Source organism: Myxine glutinosa, chromosome 2 (genome assembly GCF_964187855.1).
Source record: "Myxine glutinosa chromosome 2, kmMyxGlut1.1, whole genome shotgun sequence".
Lineage (NCBI taxonomy): Eukaryota > Metazoa > Chordata > Myxini > Myxiniformes > Myxinidae > Myxine > Myxine glutinosa.
Window position 1 is genome coordinate 98,052,932 of NC_136262.1, and position 25,451 is coordinate 98,078,382.

At 44.8% G+C, this 25,451-nt stretch overlaps 2 protein-coding genes across 14 annotated transcripts in view; one reads left to right on the forward strand and one right to left on the reverse strand.

The window, feature by feature from the left end:
* The window catches only part of LOC137414654 (dual specificity protein kinase CLK2), a 45,814-nt gene extending 21,030 nt beyond the window's left edge, over positions 1 to 24,784 (forward strand). For 2 of the 10 annotated variants that reach the window (XM_078771312.1, XM_068100163.2), the window contains exons 6-14: positions 1,753 to 1,869; positions 1,976 to 2,142; positions 2,415 to 2,509; positions 5,323 to 5,427; positions 16,515 to 16,644; positions 19,064 to 19,146; positions 22,532 to 22,611; positions 23,097 to 23,187; positions 23,495 to 23,988. In XM_078771312.1, the coding sequence (XP_078627438.1) occupies positions 1,753 to 1,869; positions 1,976 to 2,142; positions 2,415 to 2,509; positions 5,323 to 5,427; positions 16,515 to 16,644; positions 19,064 to 19,146; positions 22,532 to 22,611; positions 23,097 to 23,187; positions 23,495 to 23,674 (1,048 nt within the window). In that variant the 3' untranslated portion in view covers positions 23,675 to 23,988. Of the gene's footprint in view, positions 1 to 1,752; positions 1,870 to 1,972; positions 2,143 to 2,414; positions 2,510 to 5,322; positions 5,428 to 16,514; positions 16,645 to 16,789; positions 16,975 to 19,063; positions 19,147 to 22,531; positions 22,612 to 23,096; positions 23,188 to 23,494 lie in introns of those variants that run through there. The other 8 variants (XM_068100167.2, XM_078771313.1, XM_078771314.1 and 5 more) reach the window with 8 other exon arrangements.
* LOC137418564 (myocardial zonula adherens protein) overlaps positions 23,303 to 25,451 on the reverse strand; it is a 47,832-nt gene continuing 45,683 nt past the window's right edge. For all 4 annotated transcript variants that reach the window (XR_010982663.2, XM_078771319.1, XM_068104655.2 and 1 more), the window contains one exon: positions 23,303 to 24,834. Coding sequence is in view for 3 of the 4 variants with exons in the window: in XM_078771319.1 (XP_078627445.1) it covers positions 24,808 to 24,834 (27 nt within the window). In the remaining variant the exon portion in view is untranslated. The remainder of the gene's footprint in view (positions 24,835 to 25,451) is intronic.

A 25,451-nucleotide genomic window follows, 5' to 3' on the forward strand; every position in this document is an offset into this window, starting at 1 on the left:
AGCTTTGATCAAGATGGTCAGTTTTAATCTTGATGAAATGGACAATATGATGGATCAATGACGACCTTTTTTAGGGGTGTGGGTGCAAGTATCGTGGTGTGGGTGCAAAATAGGTACTTTGCAAGTATCGTGCTCTGCATGACGTCTTGTTTATTTATTTATTTATTTATTTATTTAATTTTTTTCTCAAAGGTTTCAGCAAATAGCTGTACACTGGAAGTCACATTTCAACTTGTATATATGCAATATGCATCCCTTTGTGCAGGCATAAAGGTCTGATTTGATTGCATCCCCATAGTTAGATACAAGTTGTTGCAGGTCTTCGAAAACTGTACTTCTGTGTACACTTTTCAGGGCCAAACTATACTTCTGGGCATTAAAATAAATTCTCATTTGAAATTATCTTGATCTGTATTTGCTCTAACAGCGTATAAAATTTAAAAAACCACCTTTAGAGGCCATTTTTCCCCGCAAAGCGGGGGTTGGCCTTTTTCGGGAACCGTGGTTGTTGTTGTTTTTCGGTCCCCTTTTTGAAGCAATGTTTTACGGCCGGATGCCCTTCCTGACGCCAACCCTTTTTGCCGCCTTTAACGACAAACAGGGAATTACCAGTGAACTGGTACTCAATTAGCCGACCTCGGAAGGATGACAGGCTGAGTCAACCCCCCTGGCATTAATTCAGCAATCGACCAGGATTCGAACCCAGGATCCTCGGATCCTAAGCCGGCACCCTAGCCACTAGCCCAACACCAGGGATGACAACAACTTTATTGACAACAACACTTTATTCTAACAGTGTATAATGTATCTGATTTTATATCCGTCTGATGCCACTTTGTTTTGGATTAAAACGGCCAGACTTGCTGAGTTTGTGCAACTTTGGCACTTTTCTTGGTTGTTGTGTTGTTGCTTGGTAAAGTTTGTGTCGAATATAAAATTTGTTTATAAATTCCAAAGCTAATATCTTGTAAGTATTATATGCTTGTGTTTTAAAGGGCAGGATTTTGTCCGTATTTTACTTTATTTCTTTATTTAATTTCTTTATTTTAAATACTCCTTCACTTGTGTTTTCTCCGGTTAATCTAACCGGTTTAGAGGAATTATTTATGGACTGACAGGATGCCATAGAGGCATAGACTATCCATATGCCATAGAATTACGCACCCTCACCTTCAAGATGTCTGGCCTTGGTTTGAATATCAACCCAGCTATAAACTGTCATCCAGGTGATTCATCAGTGTGCGCCTTACCTCGGAGGGTTGTTAAATGGGCATCCGGTCTGCCAGCATTTGTTGTTGGACGTTGAAGATCCCATGTTGTCCTTCACAAAGAGTAGGCGAGCTATTGCCGGCACCCGGTACAAATTCCAAATTCCTTCTCTAACCAGCAGAGGCCCCATCAGTGGCCCAGCTGCAACCTCAGACAATGATGCTAACCCACAGCCTTGTGATTCATACAAACAAAAAGGATGGATTATATGACATGATCTGCTCGACTTTCGCCATCTGGTGGATTTCCATTTGGTTTCTCACGCGGTCGAGTTTGATAAAATACAATTTTGTATTTCTGGAGAGTGACGTACGAGGTGAATATGTCCTGCAGACACTCAGTTCAAAGTAACATTTTCGATTGGGTTCAGGCATTTTTAAATTGTGTGAAAGGATCTACTGTGAATATTGCTGGGCTTGAAGATGGATCGTTTGGTATGCTTAGCTAGCTTCAAGTATGCTCCCGCTTTTTTTTGTTTTCCAGTGGAAAAATGCACTTAGCGCTAAAAATAATAAAGAATGTCGATAAATATCGAGAGGCAGCACGGCTCGAAATAAATGTGCTGGAGAAGATAAATGAGAGAGACCCACAGAACAAGCAGTAAGTTTTGGATTTGTTCCTCGTTGCTTCTGCCTTGTACCGACGCATGTTTATGGAATAAAAAAGTAAATAAATGCTGATGCACTCTTGTGCTCCATCTCAGCAGCTTTTGTGTCCAGATGTATGATTGGTTCGATTACCATGGACACATGTGTATAGCATTTGAACTCCTTGGCTTGAGCACCTTTGATTTCCTCAAAGAAAATAACTACCTTCCATACCCGCTGCACCAGGTCCAACACATGGCGTACCAGCTGTGTTACGCTGTCAAATGTAAGAGCCATGTGCACCGCACTCAAGAGAATGGCTGCAGAGGCAGATATGTCGTGTAATCACACCTTTCTCACCTCTCGCCAGCTCCATTTCATGCTCATTCCCCTCCCTTATGCCACGCTCCTCTGAATCATTTTGGGCCTCCCTACCACCTCCTCACTGCCCTCAACATGATGGGTGCTGCTGACGTGTTGTAATTCCTTAATCACATTTCTTTGCAGTTTGTATGAAGTAATTTTTTATTTTTTTTTACTTTCTTTTTCTCCTTCCAGTTTTGCATGATTGCAAGCTGACGCATACCGATCTAAAACCTGAGAACATCTTGTTTGTGAATTCTGATTTTGACATCGAGTACAATGCTCAGAAGGTAATTTGTTTTGCTTGTCTTGCGATGTATGTATCTGCGTCATTGTATTTGGACTCTAGTTAGCTCACCTGGAACGAAGTTCAGGGGAGCTTATGCGATGTCGTGTCCGTCAGTCTGTCCGTCAGTCCATAAACACTTGCAACTTCTTCTCCGAAAGCGCTGAAGGGATTGTGATCAAACTTGCCCCTATATTTTTTATTTGTCATTCAGGGTTGGCTTTCCCTATACCACCACCATCCCCCCCCCCCCCCTCCACCCCTCGCTCCCCTCCACCCCCCTCCCCCTCACCCCCCCCCCCCCACCCCCATTTGCAGCACTGACCATCTTAAGTGAAATTTATTCAGCAAGATCTTGGGAGAGGGTGGGGGTTAAGGGTATACATTTGATGACTTCATTAAAAACGAAGATGAGCACTCTTGATTTGGGTACCACTCTTTAACGCTCATCTGCTCTGCATTTAAGGCTTCGTGGAGCTTGAACACACTTTGAATACAACCGGCAGTCTTGTTCGTTTAAAAAAAAATTTCCCTCACCCACGAAGTTTTACCTTCATGGGTTAACAAAGTGCAAACATTTTGTGTTTGTGCCATTGCTCTTAACCCAGCTTGTGTTCATTTGACCCCTTACTCTCTGTAGTATATATATATAAATAAAAATGTGATAAATAGCAGAAACTCCACAATACGAGCAGGGTACCTCATTTGCATTCAATAAACAATCGGAAGAAATTAAATAACTAGCGGACATAGCTTCAAGACTATTTGTTTTATTTTCTGACAAGTTTTCGACCAAACAGGCCTTCTCAGGATACAAGAACAGCAGGCATGCATATAACACATTGGTATGATATTGATACATAAAATATATACAACTAGAACGACACTCGGTAGAGGGCATACCTCTGCCAGGCTGAACAATTTACGTTTTGTATCCCACCGATAGGCCGGATCTAGATTCGGATCTGAACCAAAATAAATTTGACACGTTCTTATCACCTAACCAACTCGTCCACCAAGTTTAGTCATAATTCGTCCAACTTTTTAAAATATCATGTTGTATATCGCTTTTTGCCCAATCTCTCAATGGTGAAGAATCACTTAAAAGATTTCATAATTCTCGTATCCGATTCCATATTCAGATCTTTACCAAAATCGAAACAATTCATCCTTGTCACACACCCAATCTGTCCACCATGTTTCGTCCAAATCCGTTCATAACTTTTTGAGATATCATGCTATGTATTGGTTTTAGCTGAATCTTCAAATGGTGAAGAATCACTTTAAAAAATCTAGTAGCCGGGTCTGAATCCGGATCTTCACCAAAATCTAATAATTTAGTCCTTTTCACAAACGCTACCTCTCTGCCAAATTGTCGGAATTTGTCCACAACTTTTTGAGATATCTTGTTCACAGACAAACAAACAAACAGACAGGGGTGAAAGTATAACCTTCATCCACTTTAGGTGGTGGAGGTAAAAAGGAGAGAGATTCTGTTATCGGCTCTCACCGTCCTCAAGTTCAAAGAGAGTGAGTTTATATGTCTTATATGCATGCCTGCTGTTCTTGTAGACTGAGAAGAAGGCCTATTTGGCCGAAAGCTTGTCAGGAAATAAAACGTCGTCCTGAAGCTACGTCAGTCTCATTATTTATTTTATTCCGATTATGTATTTTATGCAAATGAGGCTGCCTACTCATATTGTTTATATTGCCTGCTGTTCCTGTTTATATATATATATATATATATATATATATATATATATATATATATATATATATGTATATAGATATATATATATATATAGATATATATATATATAGATATATATATATATATATAGATATATATATATATATATATATATATATATATATATATAGATATATATATATATATATATATATATATATATATATATATATATATATATATATATCTATGTATATGTATACACATTTGTTCTTTTTGAATCATCTAATTTGGAGAGTTTCAATTTGTAAAGTTGATCGATTTGATTATTTCAGTCATGGTGTAGCAAAGGGTTTTCCTACTTTGCCACATCTTAGATTTTCATTTAGATTTTATTTATATTTTTACTTTCTTTTTTCTAAAGCCCAAGCAGCCAAAGCACTTTGCCCCTCCTCCCCCCAAGCCCTCTCTCTCCCACAGATCTCCCGATGTCCCTGCTCTCAAATGTTGTACTTGTGTGCTTCCCTCTCCCTCCCCATCTTGTCTCCCGCTCCCTTTATCACATGTTTTATGTGTCAGTTTGTCTTTTTGTGATTAATGTTAGCTCTTACACGAGCCTCGATCTTGTGTACAAAAGAAAAGAAGAAAAAAAAAAGCAATCTTCATATGATATGAGTTGAAGATAGCATGGTGGGAGTGAAAGTTGATGTTGAATATATGAGAGTGAGGGTTTCCCATGTTTGTAAATTTAAATGTTTTGAAGGAGATTTGAGCATTCCTTGTGGAGAGGAAAGATTTTTTTAGAGACCAGCTATTCTCGATTTCAGAGTTGACATCTCAAGCTCGTATTTTATTAAAAGCTTCATGTGTGAAGTTGCTGTTTAAAGTTGGAATCGTCCTGCATTTGCGCACCTGTTGGGCCTCTAGAATCGCCATGGCAATGCACGTTTCGTATTGTAACGTGGTTCTACCTTTGTCGCAAGTTCCAAGAAACATCTATTCTTGGGTGTGCCAGGTTTGTAATAAATAATTAATTTTGAAAACTAAGAAGGATCATTTACCTGAAACGTATACAGTTTGTTTGCATCACTTTATGCTGACATTTGGTTGACAAATTGTTTTTAAAGGCAAAATCGGTGTGTTGCTCGTCCGACACATTGACGGCCTGTGCAGGGTCGATTATCCGGCACGAAACGCAACCAACCCGTCTTCCTGAATCCACATTTTATCTGGTGTGTGTTGGTGTCCCCTATACTGTTGACTTGTGTATTGTCTTCTAATGTCATTTTTTATTAATTTCTAAGTACTGTGTACTTGATGCCCACTAATGTGTAGCTACTAGCCAGCTATCCTGTCTGCTGACATTCCCTTGTGGATGTTGTAGATCCCACGGTGCGTTTTGAAAACTTGAATGCAGCACAGTTTGTTGGTCTGTCTCTGCTTAACGGAGATTATAAAAGTGCATTCGGTTTGATCGTGTTTTCATTTTAATACCATGTAAATACTGCAGTGTTGAGGCAAGAGAGCTAGATAAGTGAGTTTAGCGAAAGCGTAATTGTTATATGAAATTTTTAATTTTATTTTTTTAAACTGTTTAAATAAGTGAGTGTCGGTGGTGAAGGTGAACTTGAGGACAGGTTAACACTCGTTTACCAACCACTGGTGTTGTATGTTAAATATGACCGAATATTTAGCATACAACATGCATAAGACTCACTGCGAAACGTCGTAATATTTTGATGTGATGAACTGTACGTGTTAATTAAATTAATCATCCATTTGAAATGTAACGTATTGTAAAATTTAAAGCAACAAAATTAGATTTTTATTTGTAATGATGGATTGTTTTAAAATGTTAATTTTGCATTATATCAAGAACTGTGGGTATTTTTTTTTTAACTTTCTGCTATTATTATTATTATTATCATTAGCATTATCATTATTATCCCCATGCTTTTTGAAAAAAAAAAAAAAAAACTGGGTGGGGGAGGTGGTATTGTAATGGGCTCAGTGTCTGTCATGCTATCCTAAATGGTTGTGCAGAATTTCACCAAACTTGGTAGTTATGATCACCACATGGCAAGAAGGTGCGAGAGCAGTTTCATATTTTTTCAAATACTGGAAATGCAATTACGAGCACATTTTTAAATAAAACTGATTATGCCATAAACATTGAGGGACGCATGAAATATGTAATGGTTATTTTTGGATTTGACCTCCAGTTCATGACCCAGGGGATGGATACTTGGGGTGAAGGGTCAAAACGGGAATTTTTTTTTAAATCGAAATTTGATATTTGGTCATTCCTGATGTAACTTTTTGCTATATTTAAACTTTTCTTTAGGTGGGAAGCGTTGGGGTTTACGATGGCGCACTTCGCTCTAGTTGTTACTATTTAAGTATTGCATCATTTATTATCCAATAGCCACAAGCATCATGGTAGGCTTTTTTTTTTTCTTTTTCTTTTTTTTTTCTTTTTTTTACCTCAGCCACAAAGTTGCCAGAGGCATTACGTTTTCGTGTTTTTTTTGGTCTCCCGCCATCTTGCACCATTTGATTCTTGCTAACAGCACACACGTGTTTCTGTACGTACCCTCAAACACGCCAAGCATTCCCACTTGGTCCATGTATACTTGAGTATGCATCACCGCTGTCGTGCAAAGTAGAATGCTGTTAGAAAGTAGAAACAAGTGTGTCACGTGCAAAATTGCAACTCTCGATCTGTTGGCGTTTCTCAACTTTGGTACTTGTATCAATCGATGCAGTGTCTGCTTGTACTTCCACTCCATGGCTTGTTTACACTACGTTCACAAACCTTCGTTTATAATGTTTTGTTGCCTGTTGTCAGTTATGGTTATCAAAGGTGGGCGGTCCGCTTCGAAAGTCCGCTTATCCGCTTATCCGCTGCAGCGGACTAACGTTTTCGAAGCGGATAAGCGAATCGGAACAACCCCCGGAAACCGAAGCGGATAAGCGTAAGCGGACTACCGAAAAATTAAAGCGCATCGCGATTCGCCAAATCAGCTGTTAGCCTGAGCCGTTACTCTAGAATTGTGAATATTTATTTAAGTGAATAATAAGTGAAACCCTAACAACTCGGCTCTTGCGACATAACGCATTATATCATAACGTTATGTTCACGTCATGGTTTACGACATGGTTGTAACATAACGCATTACATCATGACGTTATGTTCACGTCATGGTTTACGGCATGTTCACGACACCATGACGAATAAACGGCAGTCCGTTGGCCCGCCATCTTGTTGACTTGTTTGTGTCTGAATAACCAAACGTTACAGCTCTCGCCCAATCTCTTCCCGCTCGAGTTCCGTGATGCTTGGGTAACTCTGTTTCTCAGGCATAACACGCCGCTCCCGAGCTCTGCCTCGGTCGAGCGCGTGTTCAGCTACGGGTCGGACATCCTCAGGCCTAAGAGGTCGGCCCTGGCTGCACCGAACTTCGAGGCCCTCGTCTTCATGAAGGGCAACCTCCAAATCCTCAAGAAGGCCCACGAGGTGGAGGAGGAAGACGAGGACTAGTCAACAGACTGCTAGTCTGTTGACTAGTAGACTCTCTTGTCAAAGAAAGGACGGGCAAATTGATTTTTCTTTAATGTAACTTGCATATATTAAAATTATATTTAAATTAACTGTAGAGTAGAGTAGAGTCGAGTGGAAAACTTTATTTCAATACATTTTGAATAAATTTTATTTAAATAAAAATGTATATTTTTGATCTTAAAAGCTTTGTTTGTCTTTGTAGTAGTTAGAAATGGCTATTTAGGCTATACTCTAGTAGCTCATGGTGGTTGAGTATGCACTTTATTGTACAGACCTAAACTCTTCAGGAATCCACTAATTGAAGGTCCAGGAACAATATTTGGTTGGTAACACATTTGCCACTGACGGCGAAATAGCTGAAATGGCCATACCCCTTTTTGGGCCACGCCCCCTTTTTTGCCGTGACTGTATCTACAGAACCGTTGGACCTAGGAGGTTGCCCGACCACTCAAAATTTGCGCAATGGCCACATTATGGGGGGTCAGTAATACATTTTCATATCCAAAAGTCAATGGTTTTTAAGATAATTGCCAAAAACCGATTTCAACATGTTACGAACTACAATTGTATGATACCACCAAGGCCACAACATTATATGACACTTATACCTTTTGCATCATCCTATTTTGGAATTTACTTATTTGGATTTCTACACTTTTCGCCTTTACTACAGCCACAAAACGTGACACATTTAATGTTCCTGTCTCTGCAAGTGCACGTTTTGGTACTCATACATGCTCTTGGGCATTTGCATGGAGGAGGCAGGTCATCGGGCCTGCACGATACTGGCAGTATCACTGGTGTTATGCCAACGTCCGTTGCTTCATACCCATACTGGAGTGGATCTGGTTTGGTGACGGCAGGAGTTGGGGCTTGCAACCACATCTTACACTGAAGAAATGCTCGCTTTATGTGTTCTCGTAGCGTTGATGAACAGCACACAAGCTGGTTGAAGTCCAGTTCTTTCTTGGAGTTGTGGTACTGCTCCCATCGATATTCATCGAAAGTGGAACAGTCGGTCTTCTTTAATCCAGACACAAGGAACTTTTCAGCATTGCTTGTTATCTGTGGTGACAGTTCTTCTACACCAAACCCTTCCAGTAGGGAGAGATCGATGGATGCTTTCAGGCCAGACAGCTTTGGACCCACCTTGCTGGTACTGTCGCAACCGCTGAGAGCATGAATGGCTGGGAGACACGACACCAAACCGTTGTCCAGTTGATCAACCAACATGTGGACTGGTACAGTTTTCTTTGTTTTCCGGTTACCAAGCTTCACGTACAGCTTTTGTAGTTGCCAGGTTGTGTTGAAGTGGAAGATGAGGTTGACAAAGACATCTGTGTCAGGCGAGTCGACCAAGACTGATTGAACCCCGTGTTTCACAACACCATCATTAATATGGAACATGATTCTGTCGTCGGCTTCTTCTTGGTTGCTTGAGAGCTCTGCGATCTGTGTTTCAGTGCCAGCTAACAGTTTCCTGCATTCACCCCCATATACTCCTCCAAAGAATATTTCCTTGTCCGACTCGACATTCTGCAGCATCCACTTGAAGACATACTCCTGCAACCGAACTTTGTTCAACATTGAGCTCCAGAACATATCAAGATCGACAGGGAGTTTCTGATTGTCAGACCCAATGGTGATTGTGATTTGTTCTGAGGAACTTCGCTGTGCCCGTTCCATTTGCTTGATTGATGATTTTTGGTAAACATCAAAAATAATGTCTATTCTTGTGGACACGGAGCCCGTAGCAAGAATCCTGTTGGAAAGACTCTCAGCCAATTCCCCGAATGTGTGAAGGCCCATCTTTTTCATCGGTAGTTTACGCACAAGTGCCATGAAGTCCACTATTGTCATCTGAGCGTCACTCTTTACATTCCTCGTCTCCTGTGGAAGGCGACTGACAAGTTCCCTGGCTAAGGAGGCTTTATCGGGCTTCTTCAATTTGATGCCATCTTTACATTCAGTGGTGAGGAACTGGGATGTGCTGGTCAATTCATACTTCAGGAGTTCTAGCATGCTGTACCCTCTTTCTCTAGCATAGTCAATGTACCTAACCGTTTCCGCTGCATCCTTTTTCGCCATCGATTTCTTCGCTGTGAACGGAGTAGAAGTACGTTTCACGAAAACAGTCTTGCGGTTGGTAGGGATTGTATCATGTAGGTGCTTCTCCTTATCCTGAAATCTGGTCTCAACAAACTCTTCATAACTCTTCTCACCAATTTCCAGGCATTCAAGTAATCCGTCGACAACCTCCTGGGGAATGTCAGCTCCAGTAGAGATGTTCTGAAGTCTGATTCCAGCGTCGAACGGATTGTTGATGGATTTTATGTAATCCAGAAGGGCCTTTGCACGAACATGGCCAATCTTCGTAGAACTTGGATTGAACTCATGGTGTAGGCTCAGCTCACTGTCATCTTTGTCTCCCAAGTTGCACCATTCCAGCAGCTGTGCCACATGAAGATCTTTCTCATGCTTTAGGAGATTCCATAAGGCTACTGCTTCTTTCTGTCTGGTCATCCCAATGATACCTCCAGCAACCTTGGCGGGTTTATTGTAACACTTCTCGAGTGCCATGTCAAATCCTACTGCACTGCCTTGTCGGGTAGTGTGGTACATCACCCATCCACCATCTGTAAAGCATCTGTAGATACCCGGGAACTTCCTTTGTAGGTCCAGGCAATCTTCAAGGAACAGCGTACCCCATCTGCTATAGTTTGTCCGGCCAAACCCGAAGAACAAAGGCATGCACCTCTGCACAGCTGAAACGACAAAACACCCATGACCGGAATTTCTAGCCATGTCTAGACTCTAGACTAAATTCTAGTCTAGACTCTAGTCTTGACTCTAGTCTAGACTCTAGTCTAGTCTAGACTCTTCAGGAATCAAGTAATTGAACAATAGGAACAGGAACAGGAACAATTACGAATAATATTGTAGTTCGTAACATGTTGAAATCGGTTTTTGGCAATTATCTTAAAAACCATTGACTTTTGGATATGAAAATGTATTACTGACCCCCCATAATGTGGCCATTGCGCAAATTTTGAGTGGTCGGGCAACCTCCTAGGTCCAACGGTTCTGTAGATACAGTCACGGCAAAAAAGGGGGCGTGGCCCAAAAAGGGGTGTGGCCATTTCAGCTATTTCGCCGTCAGTGGCAAATGTGTTACCAACCAAATATTGTTCCTGGACCTTCAATTAGTGGATTCCTGAAGAGTTTAGGTCTGTACAATAAAGTGCATACTCAACCACCATGAGCTACTCTAGTAGCTTAAAAAGCATTAAATTCCCTTTAGAAACGTCAAAAATCGCTTTAAAAACGTCGAAGCGCTTTTAAAAAATCGAAGCGGATAAGCGGTAAGCGGACTAAGATTTTCGGCCGCTGAAGCGGATAAGCGAATCGGACTACACGGGCTGGCGGAGCGGATAAGCGGTAAGCGGACTTAAAATTTTCCGAATCGCGCCCACCTTTAATGGTTACACTGCAAACTACATTCTCTGTATGGAAACGTTTGTTGGGGTTTCACATGGTTAACATTTTTGAGAATGTCATGTGTCTTGTGCCCACTTCACAAAATTTGAAACTCGCGGACACGTTTTCATGTCGCTCAGCGTGAAAATTTCAAATTGTACAGTACATGATGGACTAAACCAGACGCCATTGTTTTGAGGAACACCTGGGCACACACATTCGATAGCGTAGAAGCTGCCGCCCACACAACCACATTCAAATTTAGCAAACAGTGACACCTGGTTTCAAGGAATGCCCAAAAGACCAGAGCATGTAGCCCGCTCCCCTCCCTTCCCCTCACCCCGCGCCCTTTCTGAGGGAAAGCAAACATAGGTACACAAAAAGCAAATATATTTAAGGGTGAGGTAGCAAGTCTTGTCTCCTCTGCCGTGGGTGTTTACTTTTCTTTTATTAACTTGTGATGTCGAGAGGTTAAGCTATGGAGGGATATGATTGGCTCATCACTGTGCTGGGAATGGGAGAGGGGAACATTGTTGCTTTTTTTTTTTCTTTTTTTTTTTTATTTAATATACATGATCTTTGGGTTAAATCTCCAGGGCAGCACCGTCTTCCTTGCATACAACTGCCAATATGTTAATGCCCACCCTTTGAACCTTTGCTGATCCATGGATGTTATTACTGGTCTCTGTGCCGCGTTAAGATCGGACCCTCTTTTTTGCATTTAATCGGCTTGTGCAGTGGTGTTTTTTTTTTTTTGTTTGTTTTTTTTGTTTTTTTTGTATACAACATCGAGGCTCGTGAAAGAGCTAACATTAATCACACAAAAAGACAAACCGACACACAAAACACAAAAAACAAGGGGAGCGGCAGACAAGATGGGGAGAGAGGGGGAAGGACACAAAAGAGAGGGGGAAGAGGGGAAGGACACAAACACAACATTTGAGAGCAGGGACATCGGGAGGACTTGGGGGGAGGTGGGAGAGGATTAAAACATATGAACACTGCAAGGACTCTGGGGTGAATTACCGGGGGTAGAAAAGATCAAGGTTTTCGATGGGGGACGATAAGAGATGGTGGTGAACAGCTGTTTTAAAGACCTGGAGGGAGGAGTGGGATTGAAGGGAGTGGGGGAGTTTGTTCCAGAGGCGGGAGAAAAGGGGAATGAAAGAGTGAAGGTGAGCAGAGAGCCTAGACTTTGGCAGTTTAACCATAAGAGGGTTGCAGGCAGATCTTGTGCGACCTGAAGGAATATTGGGGGGACAGAGCACAGAGAGAGCTGGGGGAGCAATGCCGGAGAGGAGTCGGTAGAAGACAGAAAGACCACCAACCTGCCTGCGGTGAGTGAGTGAAAGGCCCTCGGCGTTGACTACATCGCAGGAGATTCCAATGATTCTGAAAGCTTTGGCCTCAACAGCGTGAAGCCGAGCAAGGTGTGAGGCAGGAGCACCAGCCCAGAGGGGGGAACAGTATTCCATTGAGCTGCGGATGAAAGCCTTGTATGTGGTGAGGAGCTCAGGTGTGCCAAGGAAGGACTTCGCACGACGGAGGATGCCCAGTCGGCGACTGGCTTTGGAGGCCAGCTTGGAAATGTGGTTTTCCCAAGAAAGATCATGGCAGATAGTGAGACCCAAAAGCTTGAGCGACAGAACTTCTTGGAGAGGATTGTTGAGAAAGTAGATGGGAGGGTTGTCCAGTCGGTCCTTTCGGAGAGACATTGTAAGAGTGTGAGATTTGTCAGGATTGAAAGACATGTTCCACTTGTTTGACCAGTCTGTGATTTTGTCCAGGTCTGCAGAGAGTGAGGAGGCTGCAGACTGCCGATCTGAGGGATGAGGAATGGAGCGACAGAGAGTAGAGTCGTCAGCAAAGAGATAGAGAGGATTTTCAAGAGAGTCAGAGAGATCATTGATGAAGACCAGAAAAAGCACAGGGCCCAGAACACTACCTTGGGGAACTCCAGCCTGAACAGGAAGAGGAGATGAGAGAAACCCATTCAGGGCCACACGTTGACTACGACCAGAGAGGAAGTCCGCCAGCCATGCATGGAGATTTCCATGGATACCAAAGGAGGAGAGTTTGGAGAGCAGCGCAGGGTGCCAGACCGTATCGAAGGCACGTGAAATGTTAAGGGAGACAGCTCTAATTTCCTGTTTGGTGTTGAGGACCTCCATCCATTGTTGAGAAAGCAGAAGCAGCATGTCCAGAGTAGAGTGACCAGGTCTGAAACCAAATTGATGATCAGAGATCAAGCCATTGGAGAAGAGGAAAGATTTAATATCTGAAGCAATGATGGATTCCATGACTTTGCTGATAATTGGGAGAAGGCTGATTGGTCTGTAGTTGCTGGGATCTGTTTTTGCACCTTTTTTGTGCAAAGCGGTGATGTTGGCTGATTTCCAAGCAGATGGCAGATGACCTTGAGCAAAAGAGAGGGTGAAGAGAACAGAAAGAGGGAGTGAAAGAGCAGAAGAACATGATTTTAGGACCCGTGGGCTGATGCCGTCAGGACCAGTTGCAGAATCAGAGTCGAGGGTTGACAGAAACTTTTCCACCTTGTCAGGAGGAAAGGACACAGAGTCCAGGAGCAGCTGGGTACGACTGGGTACGGTGGGTACAGAGAGGGATGGGTTTGGGACACAAGATTTAGAGGCAAACACAGAGTTGAGGCATTCAGCTTTTTCACGTGCGGAGTCAGCCGTTAAGCCGTTTGAGGTGAGGGAGGGGATGGAGGGGGAACAAACACCAGAAACAGATTTGACCAGACGCCACCAGGATTTGGAAGAGGGAGACAGATAAGAGAGTTCGGTCTTGAGAATGGTGAGATATTGTTTCCTGGCTCTCCTGAGGGTGGACACACACTTGTTTCGGGCTTTGTGAAAGGAAATGAGATTTCCTTCCGTTGGATTTGCTTTCCAGGAGACGAAAGCAAGTTGTTTCAGGGCAACAGCCTCACCACAAGATTCCGTGTACCATGGACGGGAGGAAGGGTATGACAACTGAAGACGAGATGGTATAAATCTGTGCATGAGAGAGAGCAATTTACTTTGAAAGAATTCCCAGGATGAGTTGATGTCAGAGGCGGTAGAGATGGGAGACCAGTCCAGATGATTGATGGCTGCTTGAAGACCGTGCCAGTTGGCCTGAGTGAAATGCCAGACTCGTCGACGCTGAGGAGGCTCTCTGAGAATGGTCAGAGAGATGTCCACTTTGACAAGCACATGATCAGATGAGCCGATTGGAGCAGAAGAAGAGCAGCAGACATTTTCAGGGAAGTTTGTCATAACCAAATCCAGAAGAGAAGATGCTCCGTTGACTGAGATCCGGGTCGGGAAATTGACAGATTGTGTCAGTCCCAGTGAGTCGCAGAAGTCCTTTGCTGAAGAGCCATGGCTGGTGAGAGAGGTACCCACACCCAGCCAACTGGCATGGTGACAATTGAAATCACCACATATGAGGAAGAGAGAGTTGGGATGGGTAGATAGAAGTTGGTCCATATTATCAGACTGAGATGTAGATGGAGTCATCGCTGATTGGTGGACGGTACAACACACATATGAACAAAAGGTGGGAGCGAAGGGGAAGCCGTAGCCAAAGGTATTCCTGGGGGTGAGGTGGAGAGAGGGCAGTGGAGGGCGAGTGAGGAAGAGAGTTTTTTATAAAGATAGCAACCCCACCTCCAGGACGAGGCTCAGGTCTATCATACCGGAGGAGGGAGTAACCTGGGAGAGATACCAAGGCATCAGAGACATCATGAAGGAGGAAAGTTTCTGTTAAGCAGATCACATCTGGTTTGTCAGAAGCAACCTGTATGGAGAGGTCAGTCAAGTTTGAGCGAAGGCCCCGGATGTTTGAGGTCCATACCGTTAATGAAGAGGAAGGGGGAGCATCGGGTCCAGAACAGGGGGGGGGAGGCGTAGGGTAAGATGTAGAAGAAGAGGTAGGGAGAGCTGTTGAAGGTGTGTCAGAGATTTCAGAATAGCTTGGAGAAAGGGAAGAATGGGGCGGACAAAAGGTTTGATGGAGATTGGGTGAGGCACAGTGAGGTGTTATTTGAGGAGGGGGAAGAGCAAGGCAGAAGGTTTGGGGAGATGAAGGTGAAAGTTGGAAGGAGGAAGAAGCAGGGAGGATGCTTTGAGGAGGAGGGGTGAGAGGGGAGTCTAGGAGGGGAGGAGCGAGAGAGAGTCTCGGAGGGGAGGGGTGTGGGAGGAGTTTAGGAGGGAGGGGAGGGAAGGGGCAAGGGGGGAGATTTGAAAGGGATGGGTGATGGGGAGGATTTAGAGGGGAGGGGTGAGATTGGATTTTGAAAAGTGTACGATTCATGGGAAACGAACATTTTTTGCAAAATGAGTTTGAGACCTTCGAGTCAAAAATACGTTTGAGGACACTGGAGGAGGGATGGAGTTCTGGATAGTTTAGGGAATGTAGAAAGGAGGAACTGTAAGAGATGGTATTATATATATTTTTTGGAATGAATAGATTTGGTGAGCAAGACGAAAGCATCCTTTTGTAGGAAAAGAAGAAAAGGGTGTTATAATATATGAGAGAAAATAGTTGTTCAGGGGAGAGATTATACATTTCTTACCGCGTGATCGCGAACGAAGAACGAACGAACAAATAAGAACAACAAATAAACGAATAAGACCTGGGAAGGAAATATTTTTTGGGGTTTTTTTTTTTTTTTTTTTTGTGAGTACAGATATTAAACAAGGAGGTACGGGGTGAACGACTGGTACGAAACAGAGAACGAAAATAATTTCAGCGCATTCGACGAATCGCTGAGAGAAAAACAAACCACAAGGTTGGAGACGGTACGGTAGTCTAAGCCTACGAGTACTAGGCCGCAGAATACTCGATACCATTAACCGACGATTGTGTATACATGTACGAAAAATTAGCACCGAAAATTTTCCAAAAGATACGCTATAGGTACATACACCGAAAGATAGATACAGTCTCGACAAAAACACAATTGAGAAATATAACTTAGCTTCGAAAGCGTGAGCGCATGGAGCAGCTTCGAAAAGACGTGACCTCGCCGTGATCTCGCGAGATCTCCAGTGTTAATTAAATGTCCACGTTTTTGCGAGGGCTTTTTGGTTCCATCACTATGGGCAACCCTGCTATGCAGCCTGTCTTTTTCATGCTTCGCAGGTCAGGAGGGATGGTATCTACAAAGTATACAAACTGTTTTTATTGTTCTGTAAAGTGTAGTGTTTGTTAATGCATCTGGTGCCCTGTTGGGAATCTTGGAGTTTTGAAAGTGCTGGCTTTTCTGTATAGAAGCGTGATGAGAGGACTGTGAAGAACACCCATATAAAGGTGGTGGATTTTGGAAGTGCCACATTTGACCAAGAACATCACAGCACGATCGTGTCCACGAGGCATTACAGAGCACCAGAAGTCATTCTTGGTACGCGTGCCCATGGCAGCATCCACTCGCCTTTGCTTAACTCGCTCCAATATTTGCTTGTAAGAGTTGATTGCAGCATACTTTGGCTGATAAGGTTTGCACCAAACTTTCAAAACTCTCATGCGTTGTCGAAATGTTTTCATAGGAAAACGGGCGATCCACCATAATTTGCACTTGTAGTGACGTGACAACTGGGTGGGATGAGCGCACCATTCCCCTCCTCCATCCCAACCAGTATCAATTTTGTTTAACTTTCTTAACATGCTAAAAGCAGGAGATGTGAATGCTTGCAGGCAATCCTTACATTTATGGCATCGCCTGAGGCTAACCTTTGAAAAAGGAAATAATTTTTATTTTATTTTATTTGTTTAATTTTTCAATTTTTTTGTATACCAAGTCAAAGCTCATATAAGAGCTAACACATAGAACATATAACAATGGGAGCGGGAGAGAGAGGGAAGCACAACAGTGGAGAACGGGGACATCGGGAGATCTATGGAAGGAAGAGGGCTGGAGCGGGGTACACAGAATAAACAACATGGACACCACAAGGACTTTCAGGAAGGAAAACAGAATTTGAAGGAGGTGGATTTGGGGTATATTAACAGGGATAGAAAAGATCAAGGTTTTGGGTGGTGAAAGATAAGATGATGGTGAATAGCTGTTTTGAAGACCTGGAGGGAGGAGTGGGAGTTTCTTCCAGAGGTGTTGAAAAAAGGAATGAAAGAGTGAAGTGAAATGGCAGTGAGTGAACATTCTTCTACCAATAGAGGCATTAGCAGAATGTTTCATGAGTCGGTTGTTTTTGTGCTTTCCTTTTGTCTGTTGTCTGTTTTTTGTTACCACGATAACTTTCAGTCAATCTTGGCACAATGATGTACAGTACTGTAGTGCAAAATTGTTGCTTTACCATAGAATTTGGCTTTTGTACTGAAGAGGCGGTGATTGGCATAAATGTGATATTTGATGCTACCTGTGATTTTTCTGTCCCCCATCATCCGAATGTATTTCAACCCTTCCCCACGCCCCCTCCGCAACACCTGCTTTTTCACACAGATTTGTCATTCCCTGTACCTGGCAACATGTACAGTGCCTTCAGAAAGTATTCATACTCCTTCACTTTTTTCACATTTTGTTGTTACAGCCTGAATTTAAAATGGATTAAATTGAGATTTTTTTATATCACTGATCTGCACATAATACCCCATAATGTCTTTTGGAATGTTTTAAAAATGAAAAGATGAAATGTCTTGAGTCAATAAGTATTCAACCCTTTTGCTATGACACTCCACATTGAGCTCAGGTGCATCCAATTTCCTTTGGTCATCGTTGAGATGTCTACACAACTTGATTGGAGTCCACCTGTGGCAAATTCTATTGATTGGACATGATTGAGAGAGAAACACACCTTTCTATACAAGGTCCCATACGTGACAGTGCATGTCAGAGCAAAAACTCTACCATGGAGTCCAAGGAACTGTCTGTAGAACTCCGATAATATACTCAGAGCATGAGGCAAAAGATTACCTATGTGGTCTGATGAGACGAAAATTGAATTAATTGGCCTCAATCCACCACAACCCCCACCTCCTTCAAATTCCCTGTTTCCTTTAAAAAAAATAAAAAAGAATGCAAAGTTCCATGCCTGGTGGAAATTGAGCACAGCTCATCACCCATCTATAATCTACCATCTAGCAGCACCATGCTAAGGGGGTGATTTTCAGCGGCAGGGACTGGGAGACTTGTAAGGTCAGAGAGAACAATGAATGGAGCCAAATACAGGGTAATCCTTGAGGAGACCTTCTTCAGAGTGCAAAAGACTTTAGACTGTGGTGAAGATTTACATTCCAACAGGACAATAACCCTAAGCATACAGCCAAAGCAACACTGGAATGGCTTCGGAACAAGAAAGTGAAAGTCCTTGAATGGCCCAGCCGAAGCCCAGACTTGAATCCCATTGAGAATCTGTGGAAAGAATTGAAGATTGCTGTTCACCGACGCTCCCCATCCAACTTGACAGAGCTTGAGCAAATCTGCAAGGAAGAATGGGAGATTGGGAGAATCTCCCCAAATCCAGATTGTGCAAAGCTGATACAGATATACCCAAGACGATGCGAAATTATATAATCACTGCAAAGGTGCTTCTACAAAGTAATGACTCAGGGTTAAATACTTATGTAAATTAGACATTTCTGTATTTCCTTTTTCATTATTTTGTAGAGATTTCAAAAGAAAATTATACTTTGACATTATGGGGTATTATTATGTGCAGATCAGTGACAAAAATTTTCAATGAAATCCATTTTAAATTCAAGCTGTAACACAAAAAAATGTGGGGGAAAAAAGTCAAGGGGTGTGACTACTTTCTGAGGGCACTGTGTTATGCTTTATTATTTAATCCAATTTTTTTCCCCACCAGAGCTGGGATGGTCGCAGCCATGTGATGTTTGGAGCATTGGGTGTATTATATTTGAATTCTACCTGGGATTCACGTTGTTTCAGGTATTTGGCAGTTGCGTCTCTGTCTCTCCCCCTCTATGTCCCCCTCCCTCCTCTGTCCCCTACCCTCCTCTCTGTCCCCTCCCCTCTTCTCTGTCCCCTCCCCTCTTCTCTGTCCCTCCTCTCCTCTCTGTCCCCTCCCCACCTCTCTGTCCCCTCCCCTCCTCTCTGTCCCCTCCCCTCCTCTCTGTCTCCTCTCCTCCTCTCTGTCTCCTCCCCTCCTCTCTGTCTCCTCCCCTCCTCTCTGTCCCCTCCCCTCCTCTCTGTCCCCTCCCCACCTCTCTGTCCCCTCCCCTCCTCTCTGTCCCCTCCCCTCCTCTCTGTCTCCTCTCCTCCTCTCTGTCCCCTCCCCTCCTCTCTGTCCCCTCCCCTCCTCTCTGTCCCCTCCCCTCCTCTCTGTCTCCTCTCCTCCTCTCTGTCTCCTCCCCTCCTCTCTGTCCCCTCCCCTCCTCTCTGTCCCCTCCCCTCCTCTCTGTCCCCTACCCTCCTCTCTGTCCCCTCCCCTCTTCTCTGTCCCCTCCCCTCTTCTCTGTCCCCTCCCCTCTTCTCTGTCCCCTCCCCTCCTCTCTCTCCCCTCCCCTCTTCTCTGTCCCCTCCCCTCTTCTCTGTCCCCTCCCCACCTCTCTGTCCCCTCGCCTCCTCTCTGTCCCCTCGCCTCCTCTCTGTCCCCTCCCCTCCTCTCTGTCTCCTCTCCTCCTCTCTGTCTCCTCCCCTCCTCTCTGTCCCCTCCCCTCCTCTCTGTCCCCTCCCCTCCTCTCTGTCCCCTCCCCTCCTCTCTGTCCCCTCCCCTCCTCTCTGTACCTTCCCCTCCTCTCTGTCCCCTCCCCTCCTCTCTGTCCCCTCCCCTCCTCTCTGTCCCCTCCCCTCCTCTGTCCCCTCCCCTCCTCTGTCCCTTCCCCTCCTATCTGTCCCCTCCCCTCCTATCTGTCCCCTCCCCTCCTCTCTGTCCCCTCCCCTCCTCTCTGTCCCCTCCCCTCCTCTCTGTCCCCTCCCCTCCTCTCTGTCCCCTCCCCTCCTCTCTGTCCCCTCCCATCCTCTCTGTCCCCTCCCCTCCTCTCTGTCTCCTCCCCTCCTCTCTGTCCCCTCCCCTCCTCTCTGTCCCCTCCCTTCCTCTCTGTCTCCTCCCTTTCTCTCTGTCCCCTCCCTTCCTCTCTGTCTCCTCCCTTCCTCTCTGTCCCCTCCCTTCCTCTCTGTCGCCTCCCTTCCTCTCTGTCTCCTCCCTTTCTCTCTGTCCCCTCCCTGCCTCTCTGTCCCCTCCCTTCCTCTCTGTTGCCTCCCTTCCTCTCTGTCCCCTCCCTTCCTCTCTGTCCCCTCCCTTCCTCTCTGTCCCCTCCCTTCCTCTCTGTCCCCTCCCTTCCTCTCTGTCCCCTCCCTTCCTCTCTGTCCCCTCCCTTCCTCTCTGTCCCCTCCCTTCCTCTCTGCCCCCTCCCTTCCTCTCTGTCCTCTCCCTTACTCTCTGTCCCCTCCCTTCCTCTCTGTCCCCTCCCTTCCTCTCTGTCCCCTCCCTTCCTCTCTGTCCCCTCCCTTCCTCTCTGTCCCCTCCCTTCCTCTCTGTCCCCGCCCTTCCTCTCTGCCCCCTCCCTTCCTCTCTGCCCCCTCCCTTCCTCTCGTAGATCTACCGCCCTTCCTCTCGTCCAATCGTAGATCTACCGTCCCACTCTTCTTCTCCCTTCCTCTTCCCCTACTCTTTGTCTCCCTTCCTCTCTGTCCCCTCCCTTCCTCTCTGCCCCCTCCCTTCCTCTCTGCCCCCTCCCTTCCTCTCTGCCCCCTCCCTTCCTCTCTGTCCCCTCCCTTCCTCTCTGTCCCCTCCCTTCCTCTCTGTCCCCTCCCTTCCTCTCTGTCCCCTCCCTTCCTCTCTGTCCCCTCCCTTCCTCTCTGTCCCCTCCCTTCCTCTCTGTCCTCTCCCTTACTCTCTGTCCCCTCCTTTCCTCTCTGTCCCCTCCCTTCCTCTCTGTCCCCTCCCTTCCTCTCTGTCCCCGCCCTTCCTCTCTGCCCCCTCCCTTCCTCTCTGCCCCCTCCCTTCCTCTCGTAGATCCACCGCCCTTCCTCTCGTCCAATCGTAGATCTACCGTCCCACTCTTCTTCTCCCTTCCTCTTCCCCTACTCTTTGTCTCCCTTCCTCTCTGTCCCCTCCCTTCCTCTCTGCCCCCTCCCTTCCTCTCTGCCCCCTCCCTTCCTCTCTGCCCCCTCCCTTCCTCTCTGCCCCCTCCCTTCCTCTCTGCCCCCTCCCTTCCTCTCTGCCCCCTCCCTTCCTCTCTGCCCCCTCCCTTCCTCTCTGCCTCCTCCCTTCCTCTCTGTCCCCTCCCTTCCTCTCTGTCCTCTCCCTTACTCTCTGTCCCCTCCTTTCCTCTCTGTCCCCTCCCTTCCTCTCTGTCCCCTCCCTTCCTCTCTGTCCCCTCCCTTCCTCTCTGTCCCCGCCCTTCCTCTCTGCCCCCTCCCTTCCTCTCTGCCCCTTCCCTTCCTCTCGTAGATCCACCGCCCTTCCTCTCGTCCAATCGTAGATCTACCGTCCCACTCTTCTTCTCCCTTCCTCTTCCCCTACTCTTTGTCTCCCTTCCTCTCTGTCCCCTCCCTTCCTCTCTGCCCCCTCCCTTCCTCTCTGCCCCCTCCCTTCCTCTCTGCCCCCTCCCTTCCTCTCTGCCCCCTCCCTTCCTCTCTGCCCCCCTCCCTTCCTCTCTGCCCCCTCCCTTCCTCTCTGCCCCCTCCCTTCCTCTCTGCCCCCTCCCTTCCTCTCTGTCCCCTCCCTTCCTCTCTGCCCCCCTCCCTTCCTCTCTGCCCCCTCCCTTCCTCTCTGCCCCCTCCCTTCCTCTCTGCCCCCTCCCTTCCTCTCTGTCCCCTCCCTTCCTCTCTGCCCCCTCCCCCCTCTTGTCTCCTCCCCCTCTCTGTCCCCTCACCTCTCTTCTGTCCCTTCCCCTCCTCTCTGTCCCATCCCCTACTCTGTCTCCCCCCCTGCCTCCTCTCTGTCCCGTCCTTCCCCTCTCTGTCCCCCCTGCAACCCCCCCGCTCTGTCAGCTCCCTCTCTGTCCAATCGTAGATCTACCGTAATCTATATACCCCAGAGAGGAATTACCCTTTCTGCCACTCCCGTAGGGAACGGGAGTTTTCCTTTAAAAGTTAAAAAAAAATAAAAAAATGTTGCAACAAATGTAAAAAAAAAAAAAACAACAAAAAAAAACTTTTGACTCATGTAAAATTAGTCTAAAGTTACCTGGGGGTGTGGGAAATCTGCCTTTTATTTTCTTGGCCACAAAGTTATTTATTATTCTTTTTTTTAAAGATAATGAATCTTCTGTTATTTGGATGTCTGGATAAGAAAGGTTCTACTGTATTTATTTAATTTCATAAAGTTTAAAAAAAAAATTCTTTTCATTTGTTTTTCATTTTCCAGACTCATGACAACAGAGAACATTTGGCAATGATGGAAAGAATTCTTGGACCACTCCCATCGAGAATGATAAGGAAAAGCCGGTAGGTGTTGCTTTTTTTTTGGTTTTGAATATCGCTTCTGTTAAACATGAGCATGAAGATATTTTTAGGTTAAGATAATTGCTCGTACCAAGATTTGTTAAAGACTACAACAATGCTGCATGTGAGTGAAACTTGTTTCCCCCACTCCTCCATCTCCATGATAACTTGTTAAAATGTAAAAGTCTGCAATCTCAAAAAAAAACCCGAAAGATAGTTTGAATTCAAACTATTACATCTAAGGTATATTTTGATCGGATCATAATACCCTGACACGTGGAGTTTCTATACAGATGCCAAGCCAGATCAAAGTACCCTCTGGGTGTTGTATATAAATAAATATCCAATATCTTGTTCCTTTCATCTTTCATCCGTAGCCCTTCTTCCACCTCTACATTTCTATTCTCTTGTATGTTTTCCTAGAAGTGGATTATTGAATTTGTTGTTAATCTTCCTAATGGGTTTCAAAGTTCTTTTTGTTTAATCAGAAAGCACAAATACTTTTACCACGGGAGCCTGGATTGGGACGAGTGCAGTTCTGCTGGAAAGTATGTACGAGAAAACTGCAAACAGTTCAAGGTACGGTGTGCACTATGAATATAAGATCGATACATTATTTATTTATTTCCCCCCCACCAAATTGGCATCAATGAATGAATTATGGCCTAAAAACGATCATTCATTCATTCATTCATTCAAATTGGCATCGTTTTTATTGTTCAAACCGAAGATTGTGAGTATACTGGTACGGAAAGAAAAAATGTTTGTTGGGATGGAAGTGTGACGTTTTCACTGCATGGTGGTTTTGGTAAACTTGACGTTCACATGGGGATGTTGTGTGCTCCCTGTCTGGTAAAAGTGTATTCTCGCGGTTTCCCCTTGGCAGCGGTACGCACTCTCCGACGACGTTGCCCACCAACAGCTGTTCGACCTTCTCGAGAAGATGTTGGAGTACGAGCCTTCCCGGCGCCTCACGCTCGGTGAGGCTCTTAAGCATCCGTTCTTCGACTCGCTACTGCAGGATCAGCTGGGGAGGCATGGAACGCTGCGGGACCTCAGCAGATGACCCCTCCTCTCCTCCCGCCCGCTTCACCGCCCAACCGTGTAATCCGCAGCCTGCGGTTTACCCTTGCGCTGTGCTGTTTATAAATGTCAGAAATGTAAATAAGTGCGACGAGTACGTGTAGAGCGGTTACCAGGCTGTCCCCTGCGCTTCTTCATCAGACATGTTTGGTGAATGATAGCTTGTCAGAGGAGCGATATTCAGTATTATAGCCTTTTGTACATATTTTTTAGAAGCACGCCCGCATTCTACCTTGCACGTGCCAAGTGGGTGGTTGTGGTGTAAATTATCCTGTAAATAAAGTTGATGCGTTGTTTTGTGGTGCGTTGTGCTTTTGATGAAGTCGGTGCTAGCAAATGCGATGACATGGTGCTCTGCTGGGATTTGAGCTGAACACTTTGCTTTGTTTGGGTGATGAAAGATCGACCACCGTGTGCTGCTTGAATTTGCCATTAAATTTATTATTTTGATTGCCCACGCTCCATTACGATGCAAATTGATCTATCTCCCTTCCTTAATAAATTAATTGAAGTTATTCACAACACGGAAACCAATTTTAAGAGGAAAGATGCTTGGGTTTTTTTCGTGTTGTTTTTTGGATTAATATACCTTTTCCTGGTTCCCTGGTATTGGGCTAGCGGCTAGGGTGCCGGCTTAGGATCCTAGGATCCTGGGTTCGAATCCCGGTCAATCGCTGAATTAACGCCAGGGGGGTTGACTCAGCCTGTCGTCCTTCCGAGGTCGGCAAATTGAGTACCAGTTCACTGGTAATTCCCTGCTTGCTCGTCCCTGCTTCCCTGCTCTAAAGGTGGTTTTTTTATACCTTTTCCTGAAAAGCGTTACGTGCATTGGTCATGGGCGAGTTTGCTGTTGGTTCCCTCTGTGATGGATTTTTAAGACTGAATTAAACCTGTTTTTTTTGTTTTTTTAAACTTTGTTTTAAGCAAGTTTGTTTAAAAACAGGATTGTATTAGTTTCGAAATGGTTATTGGTGCTATTACCAACTTCAATCTAGAAAGGTGGTCTACGGGAAGGTTGTAAGGTAGGCGTTGGCACGGATACCAGGTGCTGTCACTTAACTTTTATCCGACAGAATTAAACATTTAAATCCTTTTTTTAATACATCCTCATCATTTTCACTTGCCCCTTCTCAGTTCTTCATTCTGTTGGGGGAAGGGAGGAGTGAGGGCAACAGAATGTTGTTTTTACATTTCAACATTTCAACATTTTTGGAGATGTTATCAATAATGAAAACTCTAATGGTAAACTACCAGTGAGGTCGGAATACCAAAACAAACCTGTTTTCAGGTTGAAACAAAGTCAAAATCAAGGTATTTAGGAAAGACGGCACTTTTTTTTTTTTTCAAAGTCTAGTACTGATAAATGTCTTGTTCCATTTTGTCGCTGTGTTTTTAAGGATGCCCGTGGGATGTATTCTACGAGGATGTTGAAAAGTAAAGCTGTTCCTCCTATTCTTTTCCTCCAAAATCGGTATAAAGATATCCAAATGAAACGGGCAGATGCTAACATCTTCATTCTACTGTTACTACTAACTAACGTCAGGTTCACTATGTTAACAAATATAATTTCGTTCAAATTTTTTGGAGATTAGCAAACCTGTACATTTTTGGAATCATCAGAGCATGGAGAATCCGAAAATCAATGTTGGCATTTGCACAGACACCTGCATGGCCGCCATTTTGGATTTTCAAAATGGCTGCCATAAAATACATTTTGTGCTATCTTGGCTTCTAGTCAACCTAGAAACTTAATTAAATAT